General features: G+C 40.2%; 4 protein-coding genes across 4 annotated transcripts in view; 3 read left to right on the forward strand and 1 right to left on the reverse strand.

Annotated features, from left to right (window-relative positions):
- Positions 1-1298: 1298 nt before the first annotated feature.
- Positions 1299-6827, forward strand: LOC135798037 (dual oxidase 2-like). Its single transcript, XM_065310701.1, has 12 exons — positions 1299-1878; positions 1937-2180; positions 2233-2933; positions 2988-3166; positions 3222-3343; positions 3397-4387; positions 4437-4664; positions 4725-4912; positions 4994-5224; positions 5284-5709; positions 5761-6431; positions 6485-6827. Exons 1-12 carry the CDS (start codon positions 1300-1302, stop codon positions 6608-6610), a joined length of 4686 nt encoding a protein of 1561 aa, XP_065166773.1. The 5' UTR covers position 1299; the 3' UTR covers positions 6611-6827.
- Positions 6592-12825, reverse strand: LOC135798039 (voltage-dependent calcium channel subunit alpha-2/delta-3-like). The gene is made up of 13 exons (XM_065310703.1): positions 12653-12825; positions 12503-12584; positions 12339-12449; positions 12018-12273; positions 11822-11953; positions 11162-11758; positions 10315-11104; positions 8306-8481; positions 8013-8253; positions 7704-7959; positions 7410-7646; positions 6810-7340; positions 6592-6737 (listed from the first exon to the last, which is right to left on the reverse strand). The coding sequence occupies exons 1-13, from the start codon at positions 12739-12741 to the stop codon at positions 6642-6644; spliced, it is 3594 nt and encodes a 1197-aa protein (XP_065166775.1). The 5' UTR covers positions 12742-12825; the 3' UTR covers positions 6592-6641.
- A 553-nt stretch (positions 12826-13378) lies between these two features.
- On the forward strand, positions 13379-15063 carry LOC135798038 (tetratricopeptide repeat protein 8-like). The gene is made up of 3 exons (XM_065310702.1): positions 13379-13703; positions 13770-14652; positions 14716-15063. The coding sequence occupies exons 1-3, from the start codon at positions 13426-13428 to the stop codon at positions 14923-14925; spliced, it is 1371 nt and encodes a 456-aa protein (XP_065166774.1). The 5' UTR covers positions 13379-13425; the 3' UTR covers positions 14926-15063.
- A 385-nt stretch (positions 15064-15448) lies between these two features.
- LOC135797926 (protein expanded-like) overlaps positions 15449-21906 on the forward strand; it is an 11300-nt gene continuing 4842 nt past the window's right edge. Inside the window, exons 1-5 of the mRNA XM_065310524.1 lie at positions 15449-16148; positions 18794-19063; positions 19944-21059; positions 21120-21514; positions 21572-21904. Coding sequence (XP_065166596.1) covers positions 18835-19063; positions 19944-21059; positions 21120-21514; positions 21572-21904 — 2073 coding nt within the window. The 5' untranslated portion in view covers positions 15449-16148; positions 18794-18834. The remainder of the gene's footprint in view (positions 16149-18793; positions 19064-19943; positions 21060-21119; positions 21515-21571; positions 21905-21906) is intronic.

Below are 21906 nucleotides of genomic sequence, written 5' to 3' on the forward strand. Positions count from 1 at the left end.
CACCAGAAATAAAGGATTTTTTAATTCTTTTATTCTATAAATATCGGTTATCAAAATAATAAAAAAATGATTACTTACAATGGATAGAAGAACAGCAACCTCGCAAAGTCGGATTCTGTTGCTACACCTTTGAAATAACCAACAAAATTCAACCCCTCAATATTGAAAATAAGTTTGTATGTTAAATATAAAACTTACTTATAAAAAAGCTAAAAGATTTACTTATTTATTTCTTCAATTGAGTACGGGAATCTGGTAAGAACAAATTCACTGGCTAAAATCACAAAGAACAAGACGCGTACCGAACCTCGTGCGATACAAACGTACACTACCCATACGATTAAGATGAACCTACAAGAGGACATAAACAACAATATGTTGACCCCGTACAGGTGTACTCCGGAACTATACCTGGACAGCATAACGCTGGTTGAACACAATACAAATAAAGCTACGTTTATACTTACACCAGTAAATATAAAAACAAAGATTTCAGATTTCAACAAATTTAATTATGAGTATTTTGATGGATTTTCTCTTTTAACAGGGGAGAAACCCCAAAAATAATAGTCGGGCCTCTAAAATATTTTAATGGATATCCTCTTCATAAATTAAGCCATACATGTAATTACCAAAAATGTTTTTGTGCGTTAAAACGCAGATTTAAGCTTAAAACGTGATGTTTCACTTTAATTATATTTTTTAGAGATTGATACAACTTTTATTTGAGGTGTATTCTATTATAATGCAAATTACAAGTATAATTTAAGTACAGGTACGCAAGAAAATCAAAAAAATGTATTTTTGTAATGCTTAGTTGGTTTAAAACGGCGAATTAGGTATAAAAATCGCTGTTTTGGCTCAAAGTTTAATTACTTGTCGTTTTTGTGCAATTTTTTTGCGTTCAAACGCAAATTTAAACTTAAAACGTGATGTTTATATGACTGAATCAATTTATATTGTTAAATAAACATCAAATATTATGTTATCAATAATTTTTCTGCTGCTAGTTGTAATCAGATCAACAAATCCAGCGCCGACGGCATTTTTGAAGATTTCTTTGAAGTATTTTAATTTTAATAATAAAATTTGTAGGAATAATATTCCTGTGAAGTCCAAATTGAATATTATTGAAAGTAAATTACAGCATTCATAGGATTTAGTCACAAAATTATTTTTTTTATCGCAAATTAATACAACCACAACTTATCACATCCTGCCTCTCTTTATATGAATAAGAGCAAATATTAGTATTTTCGTTTGTTGTGGAATTTGTTTCACTCAAACGAACAGTTCACAATGTTGCGCCGCACCCACTGGGTGTTTGTCCTTTACGGGACCATTTTTGTGCTTATAACACCTAATTTATGTCAGAATGACACAAAACCACCTCACTCTGATTATGGGGCTCGACAGGCAAGTCGAAAAAGATTTGGTGAATGGTTACTGGGTAAACATTTTCTTCGCAAAGTGGAATATCCGGGATATGACGGATGGTACAACAATCTCGCTCGTCCAGACTCCGGAGCTATTGACAGGCCTCTTCTAAGAAGAAGTCCAGCTGCATATGCCGATGGAACCTACGCCCCTGCAGGTGGCAATCGTCCAAATCCTTTCGACCTCAGTGACCAGTTACTAAATGGCACTATAGGCTCCAGATCAAACACAGGTAAAACTGCGTTCCTAGTGTTCTTTGGTCAACAGATTGTCGAAGAGATACTCGATGCACAACGCCCAGCATGCCCACCTGAATATTTCAACATACCAATACCGAAGGAGCACCCTTATAGGAAACAGCATTCACATACAGAAATGCCACTACTGCGAACTAGATTTGATCACCGTACTGGGCATTCCCCAAATAATCCAAGGCAACAGGTAAGGGTTAATTTAAAAGTTCATAAAGTATTGATTGAGTGTGATTCACAATGTCTAGTTGAATGAAATCACTCCATACTTGGATGGCGGGTTGATATATGGTATCACAAAACAGTGGGCTGATCAATTGAGGACCTATGCTAATGGAACAATAGATCCCAATGGTAAATTAGCGACAACACCTGGCGGGCTCTTTCCGGAGTATAATACCCATCGCCTTCCCATGGCCAACCCGCCTCCTCCATTCCACCATGCTAAGTTTATCAAGAATCACGAAATCTTACCAGTTACAAGATTTTTCAGTAAGTTATTATAGAGTAAGATTTAAAAACGTTATAATTACATCAAATGTAGAATTAGGAAACCCACGCGGCAATGAAAATACATTCCTGCTAACTTTTGGCGTACTATGGTTTCGTTGGCATAACTTCCTTGCTGAACAAATCAAGCTCAGACAACCACACTTATCCAGCGAAGCAGTTTTCAACGAAGCACGTAAATGGGTCATAGCCACACAACAGCACATCGTCATCGACGAATGGCTGCCTGCGTGGCTAAGTAAACCTCTTGAAAAATACAAAACCTATGATGCTAGTATTGATCCCCAGATAGATCAGTACTTTCAAACCGCTGCATTCCGTTTTGGGCACACCCTAGTCACGCCCGGTGTGTATGTACGCGACTACAATCGGAATGAATGCGGATTTAATGCAATAAGAATTCTGGGTACAAAGGCAGTGCGCACATGCAATGCCTTCTGGAGACCACAAACCGCCTTAACTTCTAAGGTGAATAGTACAACTGGAGAGATTGTCGACATTGACCGTCTCCTGATGGGTATGGCTAGCCAACTGTGCGAAAAAGAAGACCACGAAATAGTCGAGGACCTGCGTGGGAATGTTTTTGGTCCTCTGGAGTTTCCCCGTAGGGATTTAATGGCAATTAATGTACAACGAGGTCGTGATCATGGTTTACCAGATTTCAACACGGCACGTCGCGCTTATGGTCTAAAACCCTACACATCGTTTGACGATTTTAAAACAATAACACCTGAAGTATTTCTTTTTTCAAATATCAGTAAACTTTTGAGTTTAATTAATATTTTGTAGGTAAAAGAAAGACTGAGGTTACTTTACCGCAATAATATTGATAACGTCGATACCTGGATTGGAGGGATCTTGGAAACCACATCCACTGGCCCAGGGGAATTGTTTGAAACAATTATATTGGACCAATTTCGACGGATTAGAAACGCCGACCGTTTCTGGTACGAGAATCTGGAAAACAGGTACCATTATTTGTTTCTATTAAAATTCTACTATTACTCATAATATCAATTGTAGACTTTTTACAGCAGCAGAAGTAAAACGCATCAAACAAATTTCTGTGTACGATATTGTAATGCTGGTAACCAAAATGGACGCACTTGACATTCAAGAAAATGTCTTTCGAGTCCCTTCAGATGGTAAACATTAAATTTTCTTTCAATATTACCATTTCTCCATCTGTTATTTTCAGATTCTAAAATCGGGGAAAAGTGCAAAAAAGTGTTTGTAAAATCAAGCAGCTCAGGCTGCCAGAATTGCTCCCACCTTCCTATTTTGAATGCTGCGCAACTTAACGAGCCATGTGTTCAAGGGACTACTTTTGATTACTTTTCCGGAAGTGAAACTTCCTTTATTTTAACCTTCACCGGTGTGGCCACGTTTATTGTCTCTGCCCTTACCCTAGCTTATGTTTTAATGCAATGGCGGGTGCGTACCGTTAGAATGGCTAGTCCCACTCCTACCAATGGACAAATCTACGACGCAAAAGAAATTACCGGTCCACGTTCACCCTCACGAATTGTTTTCGTCACATTCGACGAGAGTAAAAAACAAATCCTGGTAATGGACCCCAAAGAAACTCTACTACGTGCAGTTGATTGCAGCAATGGAATCACTTATATGTGCACCATTGATAAACCAGCGTTAGTGATCAAAGTTCTCCATGGATACGACCTTGTATTAATGTTTAAGTACGCTCCTCTGCGTGCAAACTTCGTACAAAGCTTAACTTTATTCGCGGCAAAAATTCAAAGTGCTGTCCATGAACACGAAGCAAAGCTGTTGTATAAAATAGCTGCTAAAAAGGTCATCACGAAGCAGCAGCGACAAGCAGAGGTAGAACGGTTTTTCCGAGTTGTTTTTGGGCAAGCATTTGTTAAGTCCTATGAGAGTCAAGAGAAAAATATGGTGGATGATACATCACTCAGTCTGGTGGAAACTGAGCTCACCAGATATGAATTCGCCGAGGCACTAAGCATGGATCCAAAGAGTGCCATAGCCATGAGCATGTTCGATCTGGTCGATAAGGATAAAAACAATTTTGTTTCTTTCCGGGAATTTATTGATTTTATTGCTACTTTTGCTGAGGGTACTGCTAAAGACAAAGCAAAATTATTATTTAAAATGTATAACATCAACGATGAGGGAAAACTACCAATTGAGACCTTCAAACAATTAACAGGGTAAACTATTGATTAATTATTGTCATACAAATATAAATTTTGTCTGTAGATCATTTTTAGGTCGGTCTTTATCGGAAGTAAACGAAGTTACACTTAATAACTCTATCGATGAACTGTTACGCAGTAAAAACCTCCATGGGAAAACAGCGCTGACATTTGACGACTTTCTATCTATCATTAACGAAGATTACGATACTTTGAACAATGTTAAAGTAAATTTGACCATTGGCAAAAAGAAATACAATACTGCCCAACAAATGGTGGATGAAGTATATGCGTGAGTACATTATACCAATTCAACATTACTTATTTTATAAAATTTACCATTTTTCTGCAGAGATGTAAGGCGATTTGGGGCAAAACGTCAAGAAGAAACAAAGTTACTCAACGATGCGGTGATCAATGAAGAAACTATGTCATCTCGATGGAATTTTCTTCGATACGTGGAACGCAAGTCAAAAGAAATATTTTGGGTGACTTTGTATACTTTGGTCATGATTGCCATTTTTGCAGAAAGGGCATATTGTGCGTAAATTAATATTATCAATCATGTTAAATTAATTCTGATGATGATAAGATAATTCTGATTAATTCTTTATGTGATAGATTATTCGGTTGAGAGAGAAGTAGGCGGTTTGAGACAAATTGCTGGCTATGGAGTCTCAATAACACGTGGTGCGGCATCCGCCATGATGTTTACGTATGCATCACTGCTAGTGACAATGTGCCGTAATATCATTACCATCTTGAGAGACACCTCAGCAAGTACATACTTTCCCTTTGACTTCTGCGTGGATTTCCACAAATATATTGCGTTCTGGGCACTTGGATTCACTCGTAAGAATTAATTCCCGTCAAATGTAAAACATTTGTTTAGATGATTTGATATATTTTAGTCCTGCATATTATTGGTCATTCGTTGAACTTCTACCACATCTCAACGCAAACCGCCGATGATCTAACATGTTTGTTCCGAAACTTTTTCCATGCGACGCACGAGTTTCCAAAGTTTCATTACTGGTGCTGGGGAACAATTACAGGCGTAACTGGGATATTACTGACGTTGATCTTGGCTATCATGATGATTTTTGCTCAAACATGGTTGCGTCGTCGACTGTATAACTATTTCTGGTACACGCACTCATTGTATCCGATATATTACATTTTGATGGTCTTGCATGGCACTGGACAACTTGTACAACCACCAATTTTCTACTATTTCTTTCTGGGGCCTGTGATTCTATTTTCCATTGATCAATGCATCAGTATCAGCCGGAAGAAGACTGAAATCATTGTCGAAGATGTTAAAATATTACCTTCTAGTATGTTTCAGTAACAGAAAATGTTACTAAATTATTTTTATATATTTCCAGACGTAACGATGCTAAAAATTGCAAAGCCACATGGATTTACCTACAAAGCAGGTCAATGGATACGCGTCGCATGTCTAGGAATCAATGCACATGAATACCATCCATTTACACTATCATCCAGCCCCAATCAAAACTATATTTCTATCCATGTACGCGCGGTAGGTCCTTGGACAAATGCGCTACGTCAGATATACTCCGATGCGCAACTATACGACAGACCATTTTCAAAATTATACATCGATGGACCATTTGGCGAGGGTCATCAAGATTGGAACAAATACGACGTGTCTGTTCTAATCGCATCAGGCATCGGTGTTACTCCCTTTGCAAGTATTCTCAAAGATATCGTCTATAAGTCTAATTCAGAACAGTTTATCGGCAAGAAAGTCTACTTTCTATGGGTATCCCGTTCGCAGAAACAATTTGAATGGTTAGTAGACCTCCTCCGAGAAATAGAAGAACAAGACAAGCACGACGTGATCAATCCGCACATTTACATCACCGAATTCTATGAAAAATACGACTTACGTACTACTCTCCTGTATATCTTCGAGAAACACTATCAGAAACTGAATAACAAGTCGATGTTTACCAATTTACAAGCTGTCACACATTTTGGACGTCCGAATGTACCACAATTTTTAAACACTGTTCTCACTCTTCATTCACAAGTAAACAAAATCGATAATTTACATATAATACATACTAACAAAAAATGTTACAGGTCGAGAAAGTCGGTGTATTCAGTTGTGGCAATCCAAAGATCAACTTGGAGGTCGCCGCCAGTTGTAACAAGATAAACAAAGCCAGCACCGCCGGCATTTTGGAGCATTTCTCCGAAACTTTTTAATCATTTTCAAACTCGTCTCAAACTTGTAATCCTAGGTGATGTAAAATAATATCATTAACCCTGATACAAACAACAGAATATTAGCATAGGTCTTGCTTGATTCACCACATATATCTATTAAAGCCTCCTGCAAAACAAAAACAAAAAACAAAATAAATATTTTTATATCTTTTTCACTAATAATAATAAATTGACTTACGTCAGGATGAGAATTAAAGCACTCTGTTAACCCTCGTCGTGGTAAAGTAGTTAAATCAATCTTCTGACATGGATGTTCCACTCCAACCGGGTACTCCACAAACGACGGATCAGTGGTATAGTTTATATCACGTTGCGAATGACTTACATTCACCGCGACAATAATCAGATTACTGTTACGGATGTGCTTGATATAAAATGGCCGAGAGTAAGTTCGAGGTACTTCACCACTGTATCCACGCTTTACTTTTGTGTGATTCATAATAAAGAGACTACGCTGTAAATCGCATGGGTAATACGTGCGTATCTTCTCTTCTTCTTTCGGTTGTACAATTTCAATTTCATCATCGGTTTCTGATGAGACAGTAGCCTCATCATCATCGTCTTCATCTATTCTAGGATATGGAGTAGTAAACATGTCTTCCGCAGCGATAAAATTCGGGTCCCACATGTGGTACAATTGTGTACGCATAAAAAACCATAAAATGTTTGCAAAGAGACCGTTAATTAAACTTAGAATCAAATTACCAGGCTTAAATTTAAATTAAATTAAATTTAAACAATGATAGTTAATTTATAACGCAGTTGTGGTTATGTTTACCGTTACAAGACGTCCAACATCACTGGATTTCGCAGATTCATTAAAGCATAAACCTTGGAAATCGTAGACTTTGATTTCTTCAAATAGATTCTCAACCAGCATTGAATGCATGACCGCACCTTCAACTTCACCGAAAAATTTTCCGGTGTTATCCAGTGTGGGAGATATTAAAATGTATCCGCTGTTATCAATCACGTAACAATCTAGTAAATCACCACAAGGAGTAGCATTGGCGTCCTGTTTAAGAAAGTTTAATAAAAATCATATTAAAATGTTTTAGATGACTAAACGTACGACTTGTGTAGTAATCTCAAAAAATCTCTTGTAGAAATGTTTATGTGAGAATTGGAAGCCAACAACTGACGCGGGTATTTTATGAACGCCATCTTGATAAAATATAGCAGAGCTAGAAGTCACCAGCACATCAGGTTGATCTCCGATTTCAAACGGCACAGAAAACACTGATGAGTTATCATCGTGTTGATTTTGAAGCACGGCACTTTTATACCACGTTTCATCAATTGCACGTGAGTGCCAGTCACCAAATTCACTATAACACAATAAATAAATAATATTTTGTTGGTTTACAAGTGAAATAATTACGTTTTTGTATTGTTTTCATCCTCTCCGAAAATATACTCCCATCGAGTCAGTCCACTCATAGTCGCTACGAATCTCAAAGTGGCATTATAGCGTAAAAAGAGTGTTTCATCACGTTTGGTCACAAAATTCCACTTATCATCGTAATCATTCATTGTTATCTTCGCATCGAAGATTAAACGTCGCATGAGGTCTTCATCGCAGTAGTAATCATCCTCACCAAGAGTAATACGGCCACATTCAACTAGACGCCATCTTGATTAAGTTAAAAACAATAATATTAATATTTACAATACCTTCATCATTGTCCTCAACGTATATTTGATTGAAAGAATCCCAGTGTTGATTTTTTGCTATGTGTTGCCGGTGTTTCAGGAAAGAGCTACCATTAATTCGTTCAATAAAATGGAGGAGTTCTTTTTCAGGAGAATCAAATTCATGTCCTTCTAGGTAATGATATTTACAATACACCCTAATGTATAAATATTAATATTAATTTTAGTATTATAATTATTGATTTTGATACTATAATTACCATTTAGGGTGTACCCTCCAATTGCTACCATTAAAAATCTCCTTTAGAAACACGGTGACATTTTTCCCAATATGCGCCGCTCTCTTCACCTCATCCTTAACAACAATCGACAAATTCCCATATTTATCAGGCATTGCAAGACCCAAAGAAAACGGTGTACCCTCAATGGGAGAATAATAATAATCGTAACTTTGCCTGGTAATCCTTCGAATATTATCATAGTGGTACTTTAAAGTGGCATCATGAAAAGAACCACTTTGCCCATCGACCAAAGCCTGCCTTAAACGATAAACAGTCGAATGGGATCTATTTTCCTGGTAAACATCATAAGTATTCCACCTCCATAAAGTCCACACTGTTATACTCCTTTTGCACTGTTTGTTAAAACCGGCCGGAAACTAGGATGCATTAAGTGACCATTGTTGTCACGAGGAAAGCATGTAACCATCACAACTTCAATTTTAAGCGACGGCATCGCCAATTTTCGCATTTCATCAATGGGTACACACAGTCGCAGCCACCCGAAGTTCAGCAGTCATAGTGTCGTTTTCATTGTTTATTTTCTTATCGTAGTGCAGGCGTACGGCAACATAAGAAGACGATATTATTAAACACCTTATCATTTTCATCGTCATATGTGGTGTCTGCATAGGCGTGAGTCCATGAAACCGGATGTACATCACGTTGTAATACTAAAGGTCGTGCTATTACAGGAATATACTTGTATACAGATCCTGTGACTTCTTCTAAAGACTCCACATGTGAATAATATCCTAAGATATTTCAAAAATATAAAATATTCTTCTTTTTCTTTTATTTTACTCCTTACCTCGATTTGTACAAGCAGCCCACATGATTTCATTCACATTCAACACCTCAACACCTATAAGATACGTAAAAACCCGCACCGGTATACTAACCCCATCAGTATTATTAATTCTATTATACATATCAAACACAGTGCTCAAATTCCCGGCTATACCATCAGTGACCAACATAATCATCTGGTTACACTCCATGTTCGCCCCACATCGTTCTACGGTTCGATATTTCCAGGTTGATCTCCGATTTCAAACGGCACAGAAAACACTGATGAGTTATCATCGTGTTGATTTTGAAGCACGGCACTTTTATACCACGTTTCATCAATTGCACGTGAATGCCAATCACCAAATTCGCTAAAAATCAATAAATAATTAATAAAAAAAATTTCGCTGGTTAACAAGTGAAATAATTACGTTTTTGTATTGTTTTCATCCTCCCCGAAAATATACTCCCATCGAGTAAGTCCACTCATAGTCGCTACGAATCTCAAAGTGGCATTGTAGCGCAAAAAGAGAGTTTCATCACGTTTGGTCACAAAATTCCACTTATCATCGTAATCATTCATTGTTATCTTCGCATCAAAGATTAAACGTCGCATGAGGTCTTCATCGCAGTAGTAATCGTCCTCACCAAGTGTAATACGGCCACATTCAACTAGACGCCATTTTGATTAATTTAAAAACAAAAATGATAATATTTACATTACCTTCATCATTATCCTCGACGTATATTTGATTATAAGAATCCCAGTGTTGATTTTTCGCTATGTGTTGCCGGTGTTTCAGGAAAGAGCTACCATTAATTCGTTCAATAAAATGAAGAAGCTCTTTTTCAGGAGAATCAAATTCATGTCCTTCTAGATAGTGATATTTACAATACACCCTAATATATAAATATTAATATTAATTTTATTATTATCATTATATATTTTAATACTATAATTACCATTTAGGGTGTACCCTCCAATTGCTACCATTAAAAATTTCCTTTAGGAACACGGTGACATTTTTCCCAATATGCGCCGCTCTCTTCACCTCATCCTTAACAACAATCGACAAATTCCCATATTTATCAGGCATTGCAAGACCCAAAGAAAACGGTGTACCCTCAATGGGAGAATAATAATAATCGTAACTTTGCCTGGTAATCCTTCGAATATTATCATAGTGGTACTTTAAAGTGGCATCATGAAAAGAACCACTTTGCCCATCGACCAAAGCCTGCCTTAAACGATAAACAGTCGAATTGGGATCTATTTTTCTAGGTGGTAGGTTAACATCATGTTGTTCCACCTCCATAAAGTCCACACTGTTATAATTCTCTTTTAAGACGGTTTTATTAAACACCGGCCGGAAACTAGGATGCATTATGATATATCCATTGTTGCTCACGAGGAAAGCATAACCCATAACACCAATTTTATACGGCATCGTTAATTTTCGTATTTCATCAATGGGGACATCAGTTGCAGCCACTCCGAGAAGTTCAGCAGTCATAGTGTCGTTTTCATTGTTTATTTTCTTATCGAAAGCAGGTACGGCAACAGATGTAAGAAGACGATATGGTTCATTAAACACCTTATCATTTTCATCGTCATATGTGGTGTCTGCATAGGCGTGAGTCCATGAAACCGGATGTACATCACGTTGTAATACTAAAGGTCGTGCTATTACAGGAATATACTTGTATACAGATCCTGTGACTTCTTCTAAAGACTCCACATGTGAATAATATCCTAAGATATTTCAAAAATATAAAATATTCTTCTTTTTTCTTTTATTTTACTCCTTACCTCGATTTGTACAAGCAGCCCACATGATTTCATTCACATTCAACACCTCAACACCTATAAGATACGTAAAAACCCGCACCGGTATACTAACCCCATCAGTATTATTAATTCTATTATACATATCAAACACAGTGCTCAAATTCCCGGCTATACCATCAGTGACCAACATAATCATCTGGTTACACTCCATGTTCGCCCCACATCGTTCTACGGTTCGATATTTCTCCAACAAAGCAAACGCATGTTCCAGAGCAATAGATGAGTTCGATTTGTTGTCAGGGTCTAAATTCTGCACGGCTTTCTTAAAGGTATTTATATTCTCGTTGGTAGCCTGTACAAGCATGTCTTCAAAACATGGTACGGTATAATTGGTACCCATGGAGTAGTTCATCACATTGATGTAGTCATTATTCGAAAAGGTATCCAATATACTGGATATAGTCAAGGATGCGATGTGTTTACGCATGCCTTGCATGGATCCAGAAGAATCAACCAAGATAATCACATCTTTTGTACACGTAGCTGCTTCGATGAACCACGTACGGGTACGGCAATCGAAAAGGTCTATTTCGGAATCATCTTGCATCCATCTCATGGCTATTATCATGAAGGCACATCAATAAAATTAATTTTTAATTTTTTTAGTATTACAGATCTTACCAGGATAATGGCGCATAACACCAGTGGTACTACCAAAATACTGCCAGGATAATGAAGGATCCGACTTGTAATTTTGCACAAACACCTCATCCAATGCCTCAGACCATTCAATATACTGTTGGGGACTTCTATCTACAGTTAAATATTAACTGTAATATTACTATTGAAGGTGACACATATTTCTTTAGAAACTTACGTCTATCGTAGATATTTAAAGGTACATGCACGGAACTATGAGTGGTGTTGACAGGGATGTTGTAAAAATGTGTGTCGTTGTTAAGGACCATCGGTATGTACATCCAGCGGTTTGGGGCGATAGGGTCAGGAATTTCTAAAGCGTCGGGAGGTTCACCTTCAACCGAAGAGTACTTCGAGTTGTAGTAATAATACTCTGTGTTATTCGAGGTGTAATCGAATAATTCTGCTTCGGATTCGGCAACTTGTTGAATACACTAAAATATTATCAATTTTTTGTTGATTTTAGTGTTTGTGTAGTAACACTATATAAAATTCTTACTCGAACTGCGTCTATTTTACGATCGACCATGCGCTCGATGTTTTCCTTGATCTCAACTAATAAAGCATTTGGATTTCGCACTTCTACACGAGCATTATGTGTTTTATATCTCTGTAAACTCCAGAAAGTTACATTTTACCCGTTACCTGTTATTGGAATGTTACCTTGGCCATAGCTGTGCGATTGGTGATGGCATTCCCCAAATCGTACAGCTCTCTGCTTAATTTCTCGGCCCATTTTGCTATACTACGGATAAAAATTCAACTTATAAGGTCTAGGGGTTGTTTAAATTGTGGATATGAATTGGGGCTTACGCTAATCCTTGTTCGGATGACTCCGTTTGTTGGGAATGCAAACCTAGGACGAAGAGACACGCAAAGATCCACTTGCACGAGATGTGCATGGCCGCGTGTCCATGAGCGTCGCGACGCTCTCCGCGCGTGCTTAGCCCGTCCGGTATGCCGACCACTGACCGACTGGATTATAAATAAATCGAGAGCGGGCCTGCGCCGCTATAAAATCTCGTATTTTATTTATAAAAGCGCCGACGTGCGCAATTGGGAAACATTTGCGAGGAAACAAATTCGCTGTCGATACTCTTTGATTTTTACAAATTTATTACATATCTGACAAATGTATAATTCGTAGATACAATTGAAAAGAAATAGAGCTGATAGTTGTTTATTTAATAAATATTTATTTAGTTTATTTATTCGGACATTTATATATAGCACATCCAAAGTGAGTGTTTTTCATTTTCTATGATTGGAGACGGTAAAGAGACGAGTTTTCTGAAAGGGTTGGTTGATACGGGGGTTTGGGATTCTCGATGTTTTGCTTTGATTGTTTCAAAAAGGCAGAGAGCAGCGGAGTGAATTTATAAGTTTAAAAAGTTTTAACTACTAATATTTAATTTATAATGTAATGTGGGTTGCCTACGTTAAAACAAATTCTCCAATTATGTCGTACTATAGAAACTTTTGAAATCAAAATGTAACTATAGTAACGCTACTGTAAACAAAACCTGACGATACAAACAACATAACGTAATTTTATCCCCAAAAGTATTAAATTTACTTTACCAAAAATGGACCCTTTATACGTCGCATTGAGTCTGTATCGACGAAGACATTTCGACAAATGTGTAGACTTGTGCACCCTCATATTAGAAAAACAACCCTTGGACCAAGCAGCATGGTGTTTAAAAATGCGTGCCATGACACAGCGTGTCTACGTTGACGACATCGATACAGAGGACATAAACGAAACAGATTTCTTAAACGAAAACGTTGTGGCTACAGCACCACGACCAGGCACCAGCATGCGACCAGCCACAAATTCAAACACCAATAATAAAGGAATCGGGTAAGTAGATATTAATTTAAAATTAAACACAAAATATTAACATTAACAAAAACATAAACCATCCAGGTCAAGACCTCGTACATCTACCGGCCGTCCAATCAGTGGAGTCTCACGCCCTGGAACACAATCTCGTCCTGGCTCCTCAGTCCTCGACCGGCTTAAAACCGCACGTCCATTGACAGGACATTCAGCTCGCGCCATTCGCTTAGGCACAGCCGCCATGTTCTCTCAACGTGACGGCCCCTTTATACAAATATCCCGGCTGAATATTTCAAAATACGCCAAGGATAAATGTCTAAGCAAACCACTCTTTGAATATATGTACTATCACGAAGGTGACGTACGTAATGCAATGGAACTAGCAGTCCAAGCCACCCAAGCTTCAGAATTCAAAGACTGGTGGTGGAAAGTTCAACTAGCAAAATGTTACGTCGCATTAAATTTACTCCGAGACGCCGAACAACAATTACGCAGTGCTTTAAAACAACAACAACATTTCGAAATATTCCTACGTTTAATACGTATTTATTTACGAATGGATCAACCACTCAGCGCTACAGAAATCTGTCGTGCAGCGCTCACAGTCTACCCGGAAGATGTCTCCATTTTGACAGAAATGGCGCGCTTGAATGAAGCTACCGGTGAAATGCAGGCGTCGATTAAATTCTACCGCAGTGTGGTGATTGAAGACGCGATGAACACAGAAGCGATTGCATGCATCGCAGTGTATCATTTCTATAACTATCAACCGGAATTAGCGCTGAGGTATTACCGACGCGTATTGGCGATGGGCGCGCACAGCGCCGAACTGTACAATAATTTAGGGTTATGTTGTCTGTATGCGCAGCAGTTAGACTTGGTTTATGTATGTTTTCAACGCGCGTTAGATTTGGCAACAGATCCGTTGATCAAAGCTGATGTTTGGTACAATTTATCACATTTAGCACTGGTAAATAATTAATAACCTATAAAAAATTAATTTACGTAAAAATTAATTTATAATATTTTACAGGGATCTGGAGATATTGAACTGGCACTAATGTGTTTGAATCTGTGCATTTCTTGTGATCCAAACCACGCGGCTGGTTACAACAACTTAGGAGTATTACAACATAAACTTGGACGCAGTAATTTAGCAAAAGCTTATCTCACCACAGCGATGAAACACGAATCGGATTTACAGGAAGCAAAAACTAATTTGGATCTATTGACACAGACTTAATAAGGTTATATCAATATGACACAGCAGCGCCATCTGTTAACCAAGTATTAAACTTATATTAATCTATTATGAAAACCGCATGAAGTAGGCACTTACATTATGTAGTAGTTTATAGATAATAAAAAAAAACGTTTTTGTTTCGAATTGGTGCATCTCGTGATAAGGGCTCCGCAAATGAACCGCGAAGCGTGGCGAGGCGCGCGGCATGCGAGAACGCGTCGCATAATGGCCGGAATGAAACGTACGTACCCTGCTTACTTACGAACGTGATTTCTCCGCGCGGAATGTAGCTGTGGAATGTAGCCTCTGGTCAGGTATCCAACACACCTGAGCCGCGTACACTCCGCGCGCTTCTTCTGGCGGCGAGCGCGCGCGCGCCTCAAGAATGCCGCTGCCGTCGCCGGCTGCAGTTCCAGCCTACCGATGCATACAAATACGGCGCGCGCGCGCACGTTGAGTCTTGGGCCGTGATCGCGCCGTGTGATGCCTCTCTCGATATCCTGCTCCGCGCGCCATCCAGCCAGCGGGCTGGTAGGGGAGCACGCAGCGTGCAGGTAACAACGTGCATACCAATGCTCGTTCCATCCACGTCGCTCCGACTGCGCTGTCCTACTCGCACGCACGTGCACGCGAGCCGCGCAGGTCTGAGTCAAACCGGAGTGTACTACCAGTTCGCCGTGCGGACCAGCTAAGTCATATACGCTGTTAACATATACGAGTTGTGCGCATGTTTGTTTGAGCGAGCGCATTCCAATCGTGCTTTGCGCGCTGAGTGTACCTGACCGCAGTAAAACTACTAAGGGATTTTAGTTGAAAAATATCCATCGTTGCGTTGCGCCGAGCGTTACTCCGTCCAAATCGGGTGCTCTCTTTCAATGCGCGCTGGGCTGCGGCGGCTGCGACGAGGTACGAAAACGCGGAGCGTGTGCACACACGGGCGGACCGGGGACCGGTTGTGTGGAAAAGTGCCGAGGAATCGCGGAAAACTTTGAAAATTCGCGCGCAAGTCAATCGGCACGCTCGTGTTTCGGGGGCGGCGTATGTTGTGTGAGTTTTTCGGCGAATGCGCATCGGACTTAAGTAGTGCAGTGTGCGTGCGGACGATTCCACCGCCGGGATTCAACGTGTGCATCATTGGATTATCTTTTAATTAGTGCATTGGGATTTAACAGTGGACATGCGGGAACTTTACTAAGGATTTCGGATTATATTTAAAACACATGGTAAGGACCTAGACTACTTTCAGAAACATCAATAAACTACTTGTAGTTTAATATGTTACTTACGCTTAAGTGTAGTATAACGGTCTAAACTACGTAAAAGTCAAATTATCTTAAAATCATTTGAAAATTATGTTTTTTAATGTTCTACTTTTAATTTGGCATGTATTAATTGCAGAATTATGTCGAAAAACTTATTATTTTGATAGTTATACCTAATTTTTTATGTTTTTTCGTACAAAATTCGAGTTTTTCGCCCTATAACTTTGAATGCTGTGAAAAATTCTTCAAAATATTATCGTGAATGAATGTAGAATGATATTGAGAATTAATTAAGTGAAAATTCCTGATTTTCTTCGCACCATTGGGCAATTAATTGCAATTTACGCGGAACATTAAAGTGATAAGAATTATCTGAGTGAATAACATTAATTACTCCAAATATCAACAAGATATATTCACAATTTTTACGCTAATTGTTCTAAATTTACCTGGATACTTAAATTTCTACAGATTTTTGAAACATTTGTTTTTAACCGAATTTTAAATTTATTTATCTCGTAATTTTTTTATATTTTCATGCTTTCTCTTACATAATTCCACAGTAATGTGCTAAATTTACTACAGAATTTAATTTTCCAAGAATCACTGTTGCATCTCTTTACATTTCCGTGCAATTAAGCAATAACTGGGACAAAACCCATCTGTCACTTGCTTATCATGAGTCAATTAATTAATTCTTAATGCACAAATGCAGTTACACTCACAATTCTCGCATTAATTTTCTACAATTTTCTAGGAATAACTTTTATTTCACAAAATATGAATTTTATTTCTATATTTATTCTGTAATTACTTTTGCTTGTAACTTTATATACAAACCTCCATTCACTTAAATGTTTAGTTAATTAGTTATAGAATTAAACACAGAATGTGAACATTTGCAGCAATATTATAGTGCTGTCAAGTAATTAATTAATAACCACGACAAGACTCAGTGTCTGTCACCGGATAGAAACGAAATATCTATGAAATTATTAATTACACATTAAAATAAAACATTTAAACAGATTGTATGATCAACGAAATAATAAATTTCAGTAAACAATTACACAGTTAAATGTAAATGTAAGCGTTTGAATTTGAATGAAAGGAAATTGAAAAATCTCAACGCATAATTTTATGCCAGCCAGCATGCGAATGATGTGTGATGGCAGGTGTAAAACGCGTGGCGATATTCAAGGTTAACAATAAAACACTCAGCACTCAGCGCGCGGCAATGATGTTGTGTTTATTCTATTCACTTTCATTGCATCAATTTTCTTAATATCGCAATCGATGCAAAAACATTGCTATGTGTGTGCATAATATGTGTCACCCGTATTCATTCGGATTTAGGTTATGTTAGGCCAGATATCAGGTTATGTGGGTATAATAATGTTTAATGTTTGATTTCTTGCGTTTGTATTTACTAATGATGGAATTTTCAGTGGGTAGTTTCAACTTACATAATTCAAACAATTATATTTATTGTAATTTCAAGGATTTTTATTGAACTAGTGCAAAAAATGATGATTTTACGCACTCTTTCAAATTGAAAAACTGTTTTTTAGGTTAATTTAGTTAAAAAATTGAATTTTTTCCATAAAAACGAATAAATTTGTGGTTTTTTTTATCGGCAACTTTAAAATTTCACAGTTTTTTGAAGAAAATTTTATTAAAATTTTGAAATTTCAATTCCCATGAACTTTGTTTGGAGGCGCTCCTCGCTATCCTTGAATTTCTTCGCGAATTCGCAGTCCGGTCGCGGCGGATGCATTAAGATCAATTAATATCTAGCATTAGCGGCGCTGCAATGCATGCCCGAACCTCATAAATACAATGTCGGCATGAATACGGCACGAGTTTCGAGATCTACAGAAGTAGTGCATACCCACCGTATGTACTCTATACGCATACGCATTTGCGAGTCACGAACCGTCATAGCGCCGTGAGCACAGGAATGCGCATAACAATCCGCGCTCATAAACACCTTCGATTTAACACGCCGCGCGGACGCAAACGCGCGCGCGCCGCTTTATTTCAATGCGCCTATTTATTTAATATACACTCGGCTTTATTTCTGACCCGAGTGTGAATCATTTCGAATCAATTTCATGCGCTTCGAATCAATTTGAGCGTCGTGTAAATGTATGCTCTGTTGTTCTAGCCACACATGCGCATTATACTCACATATGAGTGTATGAACACACATCAAGTGGAACTAGTTGGTTAGTCTTGGGCGGTGTTAATATTAATCTATTTAATTAATTACCTTCTATTGGCTTTAATTGCGTCTTTCCTGTTCGTGCTAATGGCATTCCGGTTAGGGCAGACACTAATGAACACCGCCTGTGTTTTCCAGCCTTTATCTCGGCGAGGAATTTGATATTTTCGACGTGTCCGTTTCCGCGAATGATTTAACACGTTTTTTTTTCTTCTTCTTCTTGTTGTAATACACGGCATTTACACTCAAATTTAGGTTAGGTTAATGTAGAGTGTAATGGTACAACAGTACACAACGCCACAACGGTAGAATCTATAACTATAATACGCGCATGCGTATTGCTAATGTCGGTAAATCTTCTAATATTTGGTTGTTTTCTCAGGTGGTGCACGGCGAGAAGCCTCGGTTAGAGATGGTGGGGTCATGCGTGCCGGGCTGTGCACGGTGAGCGCCCCTCTGGCCGCGTGCAGCCCCGCAGGCGCGCTACCCCCGGCCGCCCGCTTCCTAGCACTCCATCTGCTGCATCAGCAGACAATCTACTTCATCGTCCAGGCCAAATCGCGCGTGCGCGAGCTCTACCAGCAGACATGCCTGCACTTCGCCCAGCAGGGCATGCTGGACACCGACTTGTTCGGCTTAGCACTCATATGCGGTAATTATAATTTGTGTCAAATTGGGAATCTACGCTTCATGCGCGTGAGTGTACCAAACCGGGCGCATTCCCGCGGTATACAAATGACCCGCTCTCTTCTTGCGCATGCGCGTGTGTGTGTGTGTGTGGTCGTGCGCGCGAGCGATTGCTATAAGAGGCGAACCGATTGCTACCTGTCTTTAGCCGCGCATTGTTTTGTTGTGTGTGCGCGCGCGCGCGCGCCACAAGCCGGTTCATTTTTCGCCGGGCGCGTTATTTATTTCGATGAATGTGTGTTTGTGAGTCGGGCATGATTCGCCGGGGCCGTCCGTAATTTTACGGGCCTCGGATGACCTGATGATGCTACTAAATTCCACATCCACGCCACGGAATCATAATCATCGCGGCGAGTAGTTTCTTCTCTCGCATCTTCTCTTTATTATTATTTTCGTTCGAGGAATTGTTTTAAATCAGGATCGTAATGGAATGTCGGATCGGCATGCCGCGCAGGCATCGAGAATGCACGAATTCCCGGTTTCCGTCCACCTTTCGACGGCTCGTGTCACGCAGGGAAAGGATATTCGGTCGCAAGCGAGTTATCCCCTTATATGCGATGTGGATTTGATCTTTTTCACCGTGGAGAGAAGAAGGTGAGGCGCGACAGGCGCGAGACAAAGATCGAGCGAGGTCGCGCGCGCGCCGCGCTAGGCACTCGGCGTGGAATGTTGCAGCGCCAGGACAGCATTCCTCGCCGACGGGTACACTCCGGTTTATTACTGCTGGCGCGTTTCGACTTCGGCCAATCGTTTGATATAACTATTCGAGACTTTTAAACTCTTTCGCGCGCGCGCACACACCTAAATAAATAACCATTCACTCCATTTCCGCTATTTACTTACAGATGGCGAATATTTGTTTGCCGAACCCGATAGCAAGCTATCGAAATATGCGCCGAAATCCTGGCGTTCGTCGCATAGCCATGGCCTGGACGCGAACGGGCGGCCGGCGTTGGCGTTCTACTTCCGTGTGCAATTCTACGTCGACAGCCCTCTCCTGCTGCGCGACGAGACGACGCGCCAACATTACTACCTGCAGCTGCGGCTTAATGCCGCCTCTACTGCGGCCGCCGGCGAACATTCAATCCGACTCGGCAGTTTGGCGTTGCAAGCAGACTTTGGTGACCATGGCGCCGACGCCGCTGCCTTCCGCCCTGAGGACTACGTGCCTAGCGGTATGCGAGAGCCCGCTGTGCTGCGCGCCCTCGAAAACGCGCATCGCGGCTTGCGAAATGTATGCAAGATGGAGGCGCGTGCGCGTTTTATCGCCGAAGCATGCAAGTTGGAAGCGGCGGTGAATGCGCATGTCTTCCAGCTGCGCGCTTCAAAGCATGAGCCTGCACCCGGCGGGCTCTTGCTTGCGGTGTGCCCACGCGGCCTACGCGTCTGCCCCGACAACAACCCACCCTCATTGTTCCTATGGAGCTCCATTGGGAAGCTCAGCTTCGAGCGTAAAAAATTCGAGATTCGCACCGGGCATGAAAAACTTACATTGTACACAAGCAGCGATGAGAAGAGCCGACTTCTGTTGTCGTTGTGTAAAGCAGCGCATCAATTCAGCATGGCGGTTGCGCCACGACTCACCGAAGCGAAGAAAGAAGAGGAGGAGATGCAGCGATGGGACTGCGATCAGCGGATTTCGGTGATATCAAGCACATCGTCCAACACCACGTCTGGAATAGTCAGCGATCGTGTACACAGTGAGGATGAATTGGAAATTATGATCACAAGTCCACCAGCGCCATCTACCGAAAGTCTAGCGATCGCGCATCTATTGGATAGCGGTCCTGCAAGTTCACGTACATCGAATGCATCTGCAGTTGGCGCGTTGGCGACCTTGAGCTTGAAGGATGAAGAAGTTCCCAGCGAAAGCAGTGCGGGTAAACCTGGGAAATTCACTGGATCACAATGTAGTAGTTCGTGTAGCACTGTTGTTGTTTCCACGTCTGTTATTCTTCCAAGTAAGCTAAACAAAAACAATTCTTTTAATATTTACTCACCCTGCTTGTTATTTTTGACAGAAAGTAAACGGAGACCCTCTACTAGTAGCAGTCTAGAATTAGGGTACTCACACACAGCGCAAAACTCAGTTGTAAGCGATTCAACATGCACCGATCAGGATTTACGCGAACCTGTCTACACCTCAGGCCCTGCACCGAGTAGTCACACCAGCGGCGTGTACACACTCAGCTCCAGCGAGCAGTACACAACACCCAGCGAAGAATATAGTACCTTAGGTGCCATACCTCTGGAAGAAGATCAAGTTGACGGCTATCGAAATCGTTCAAATTCCAATGTGAGCAATTCAGGTTCATTCCGTGGCGATGGCAGCGACCCTACCGACAATCAACATACACTACTCTCCGCTGAGGAACTGTCTGATTTGATCGTCGGCAGGTATCCTTCCTGCAAATCCGTGAGCAATACTCTAGATTCAGATTCTGACTATGTTACCTTACCATCAACTTATCAGGGTTACATTCCTATACCACCCAAGCGTATTGATTCGATTGAACCGCGTGCCAGACCCCCACCACCTCCATATCCTGCTGCTTTCGATGAGGGGATGTTACGAGATCCACCGCCATACCCCGAAAACCTGCTACCTCCACCACCTCCGGTTTACCCTTCGGAAGAGGTCACTGCCAGATTCATCACCACCCGCCCGCCGAATATCCTCACCGCGCACACAAGTCTTGTTAGTTCCTCACCTAGTTACTCCAGCGCGCCTAGCGTACCACCTATTCCTCCGAAACACCCACGTTCTTCACTGGGTTCCATCATCTCTCTAATAATTATCCTAGATGT

The sequence above is a fragment of the Atheta coriaria genome, unplaced genomic scaffold, assembly GCF_025399875.1.
Source record: "Atheta coriaria isolate IRGN ID8LTWV9N9 unplaced genomic scaffold, Caltech_Dcor_3.1 hic_scaffold_9_pilon, whole genome shotgun sequence".
NCBI lineage: Eukaryota > Metazoa > Arthropoda > Insecta > Coleoptera > Staphylinidae > Dalotia > Dalotia coriaria.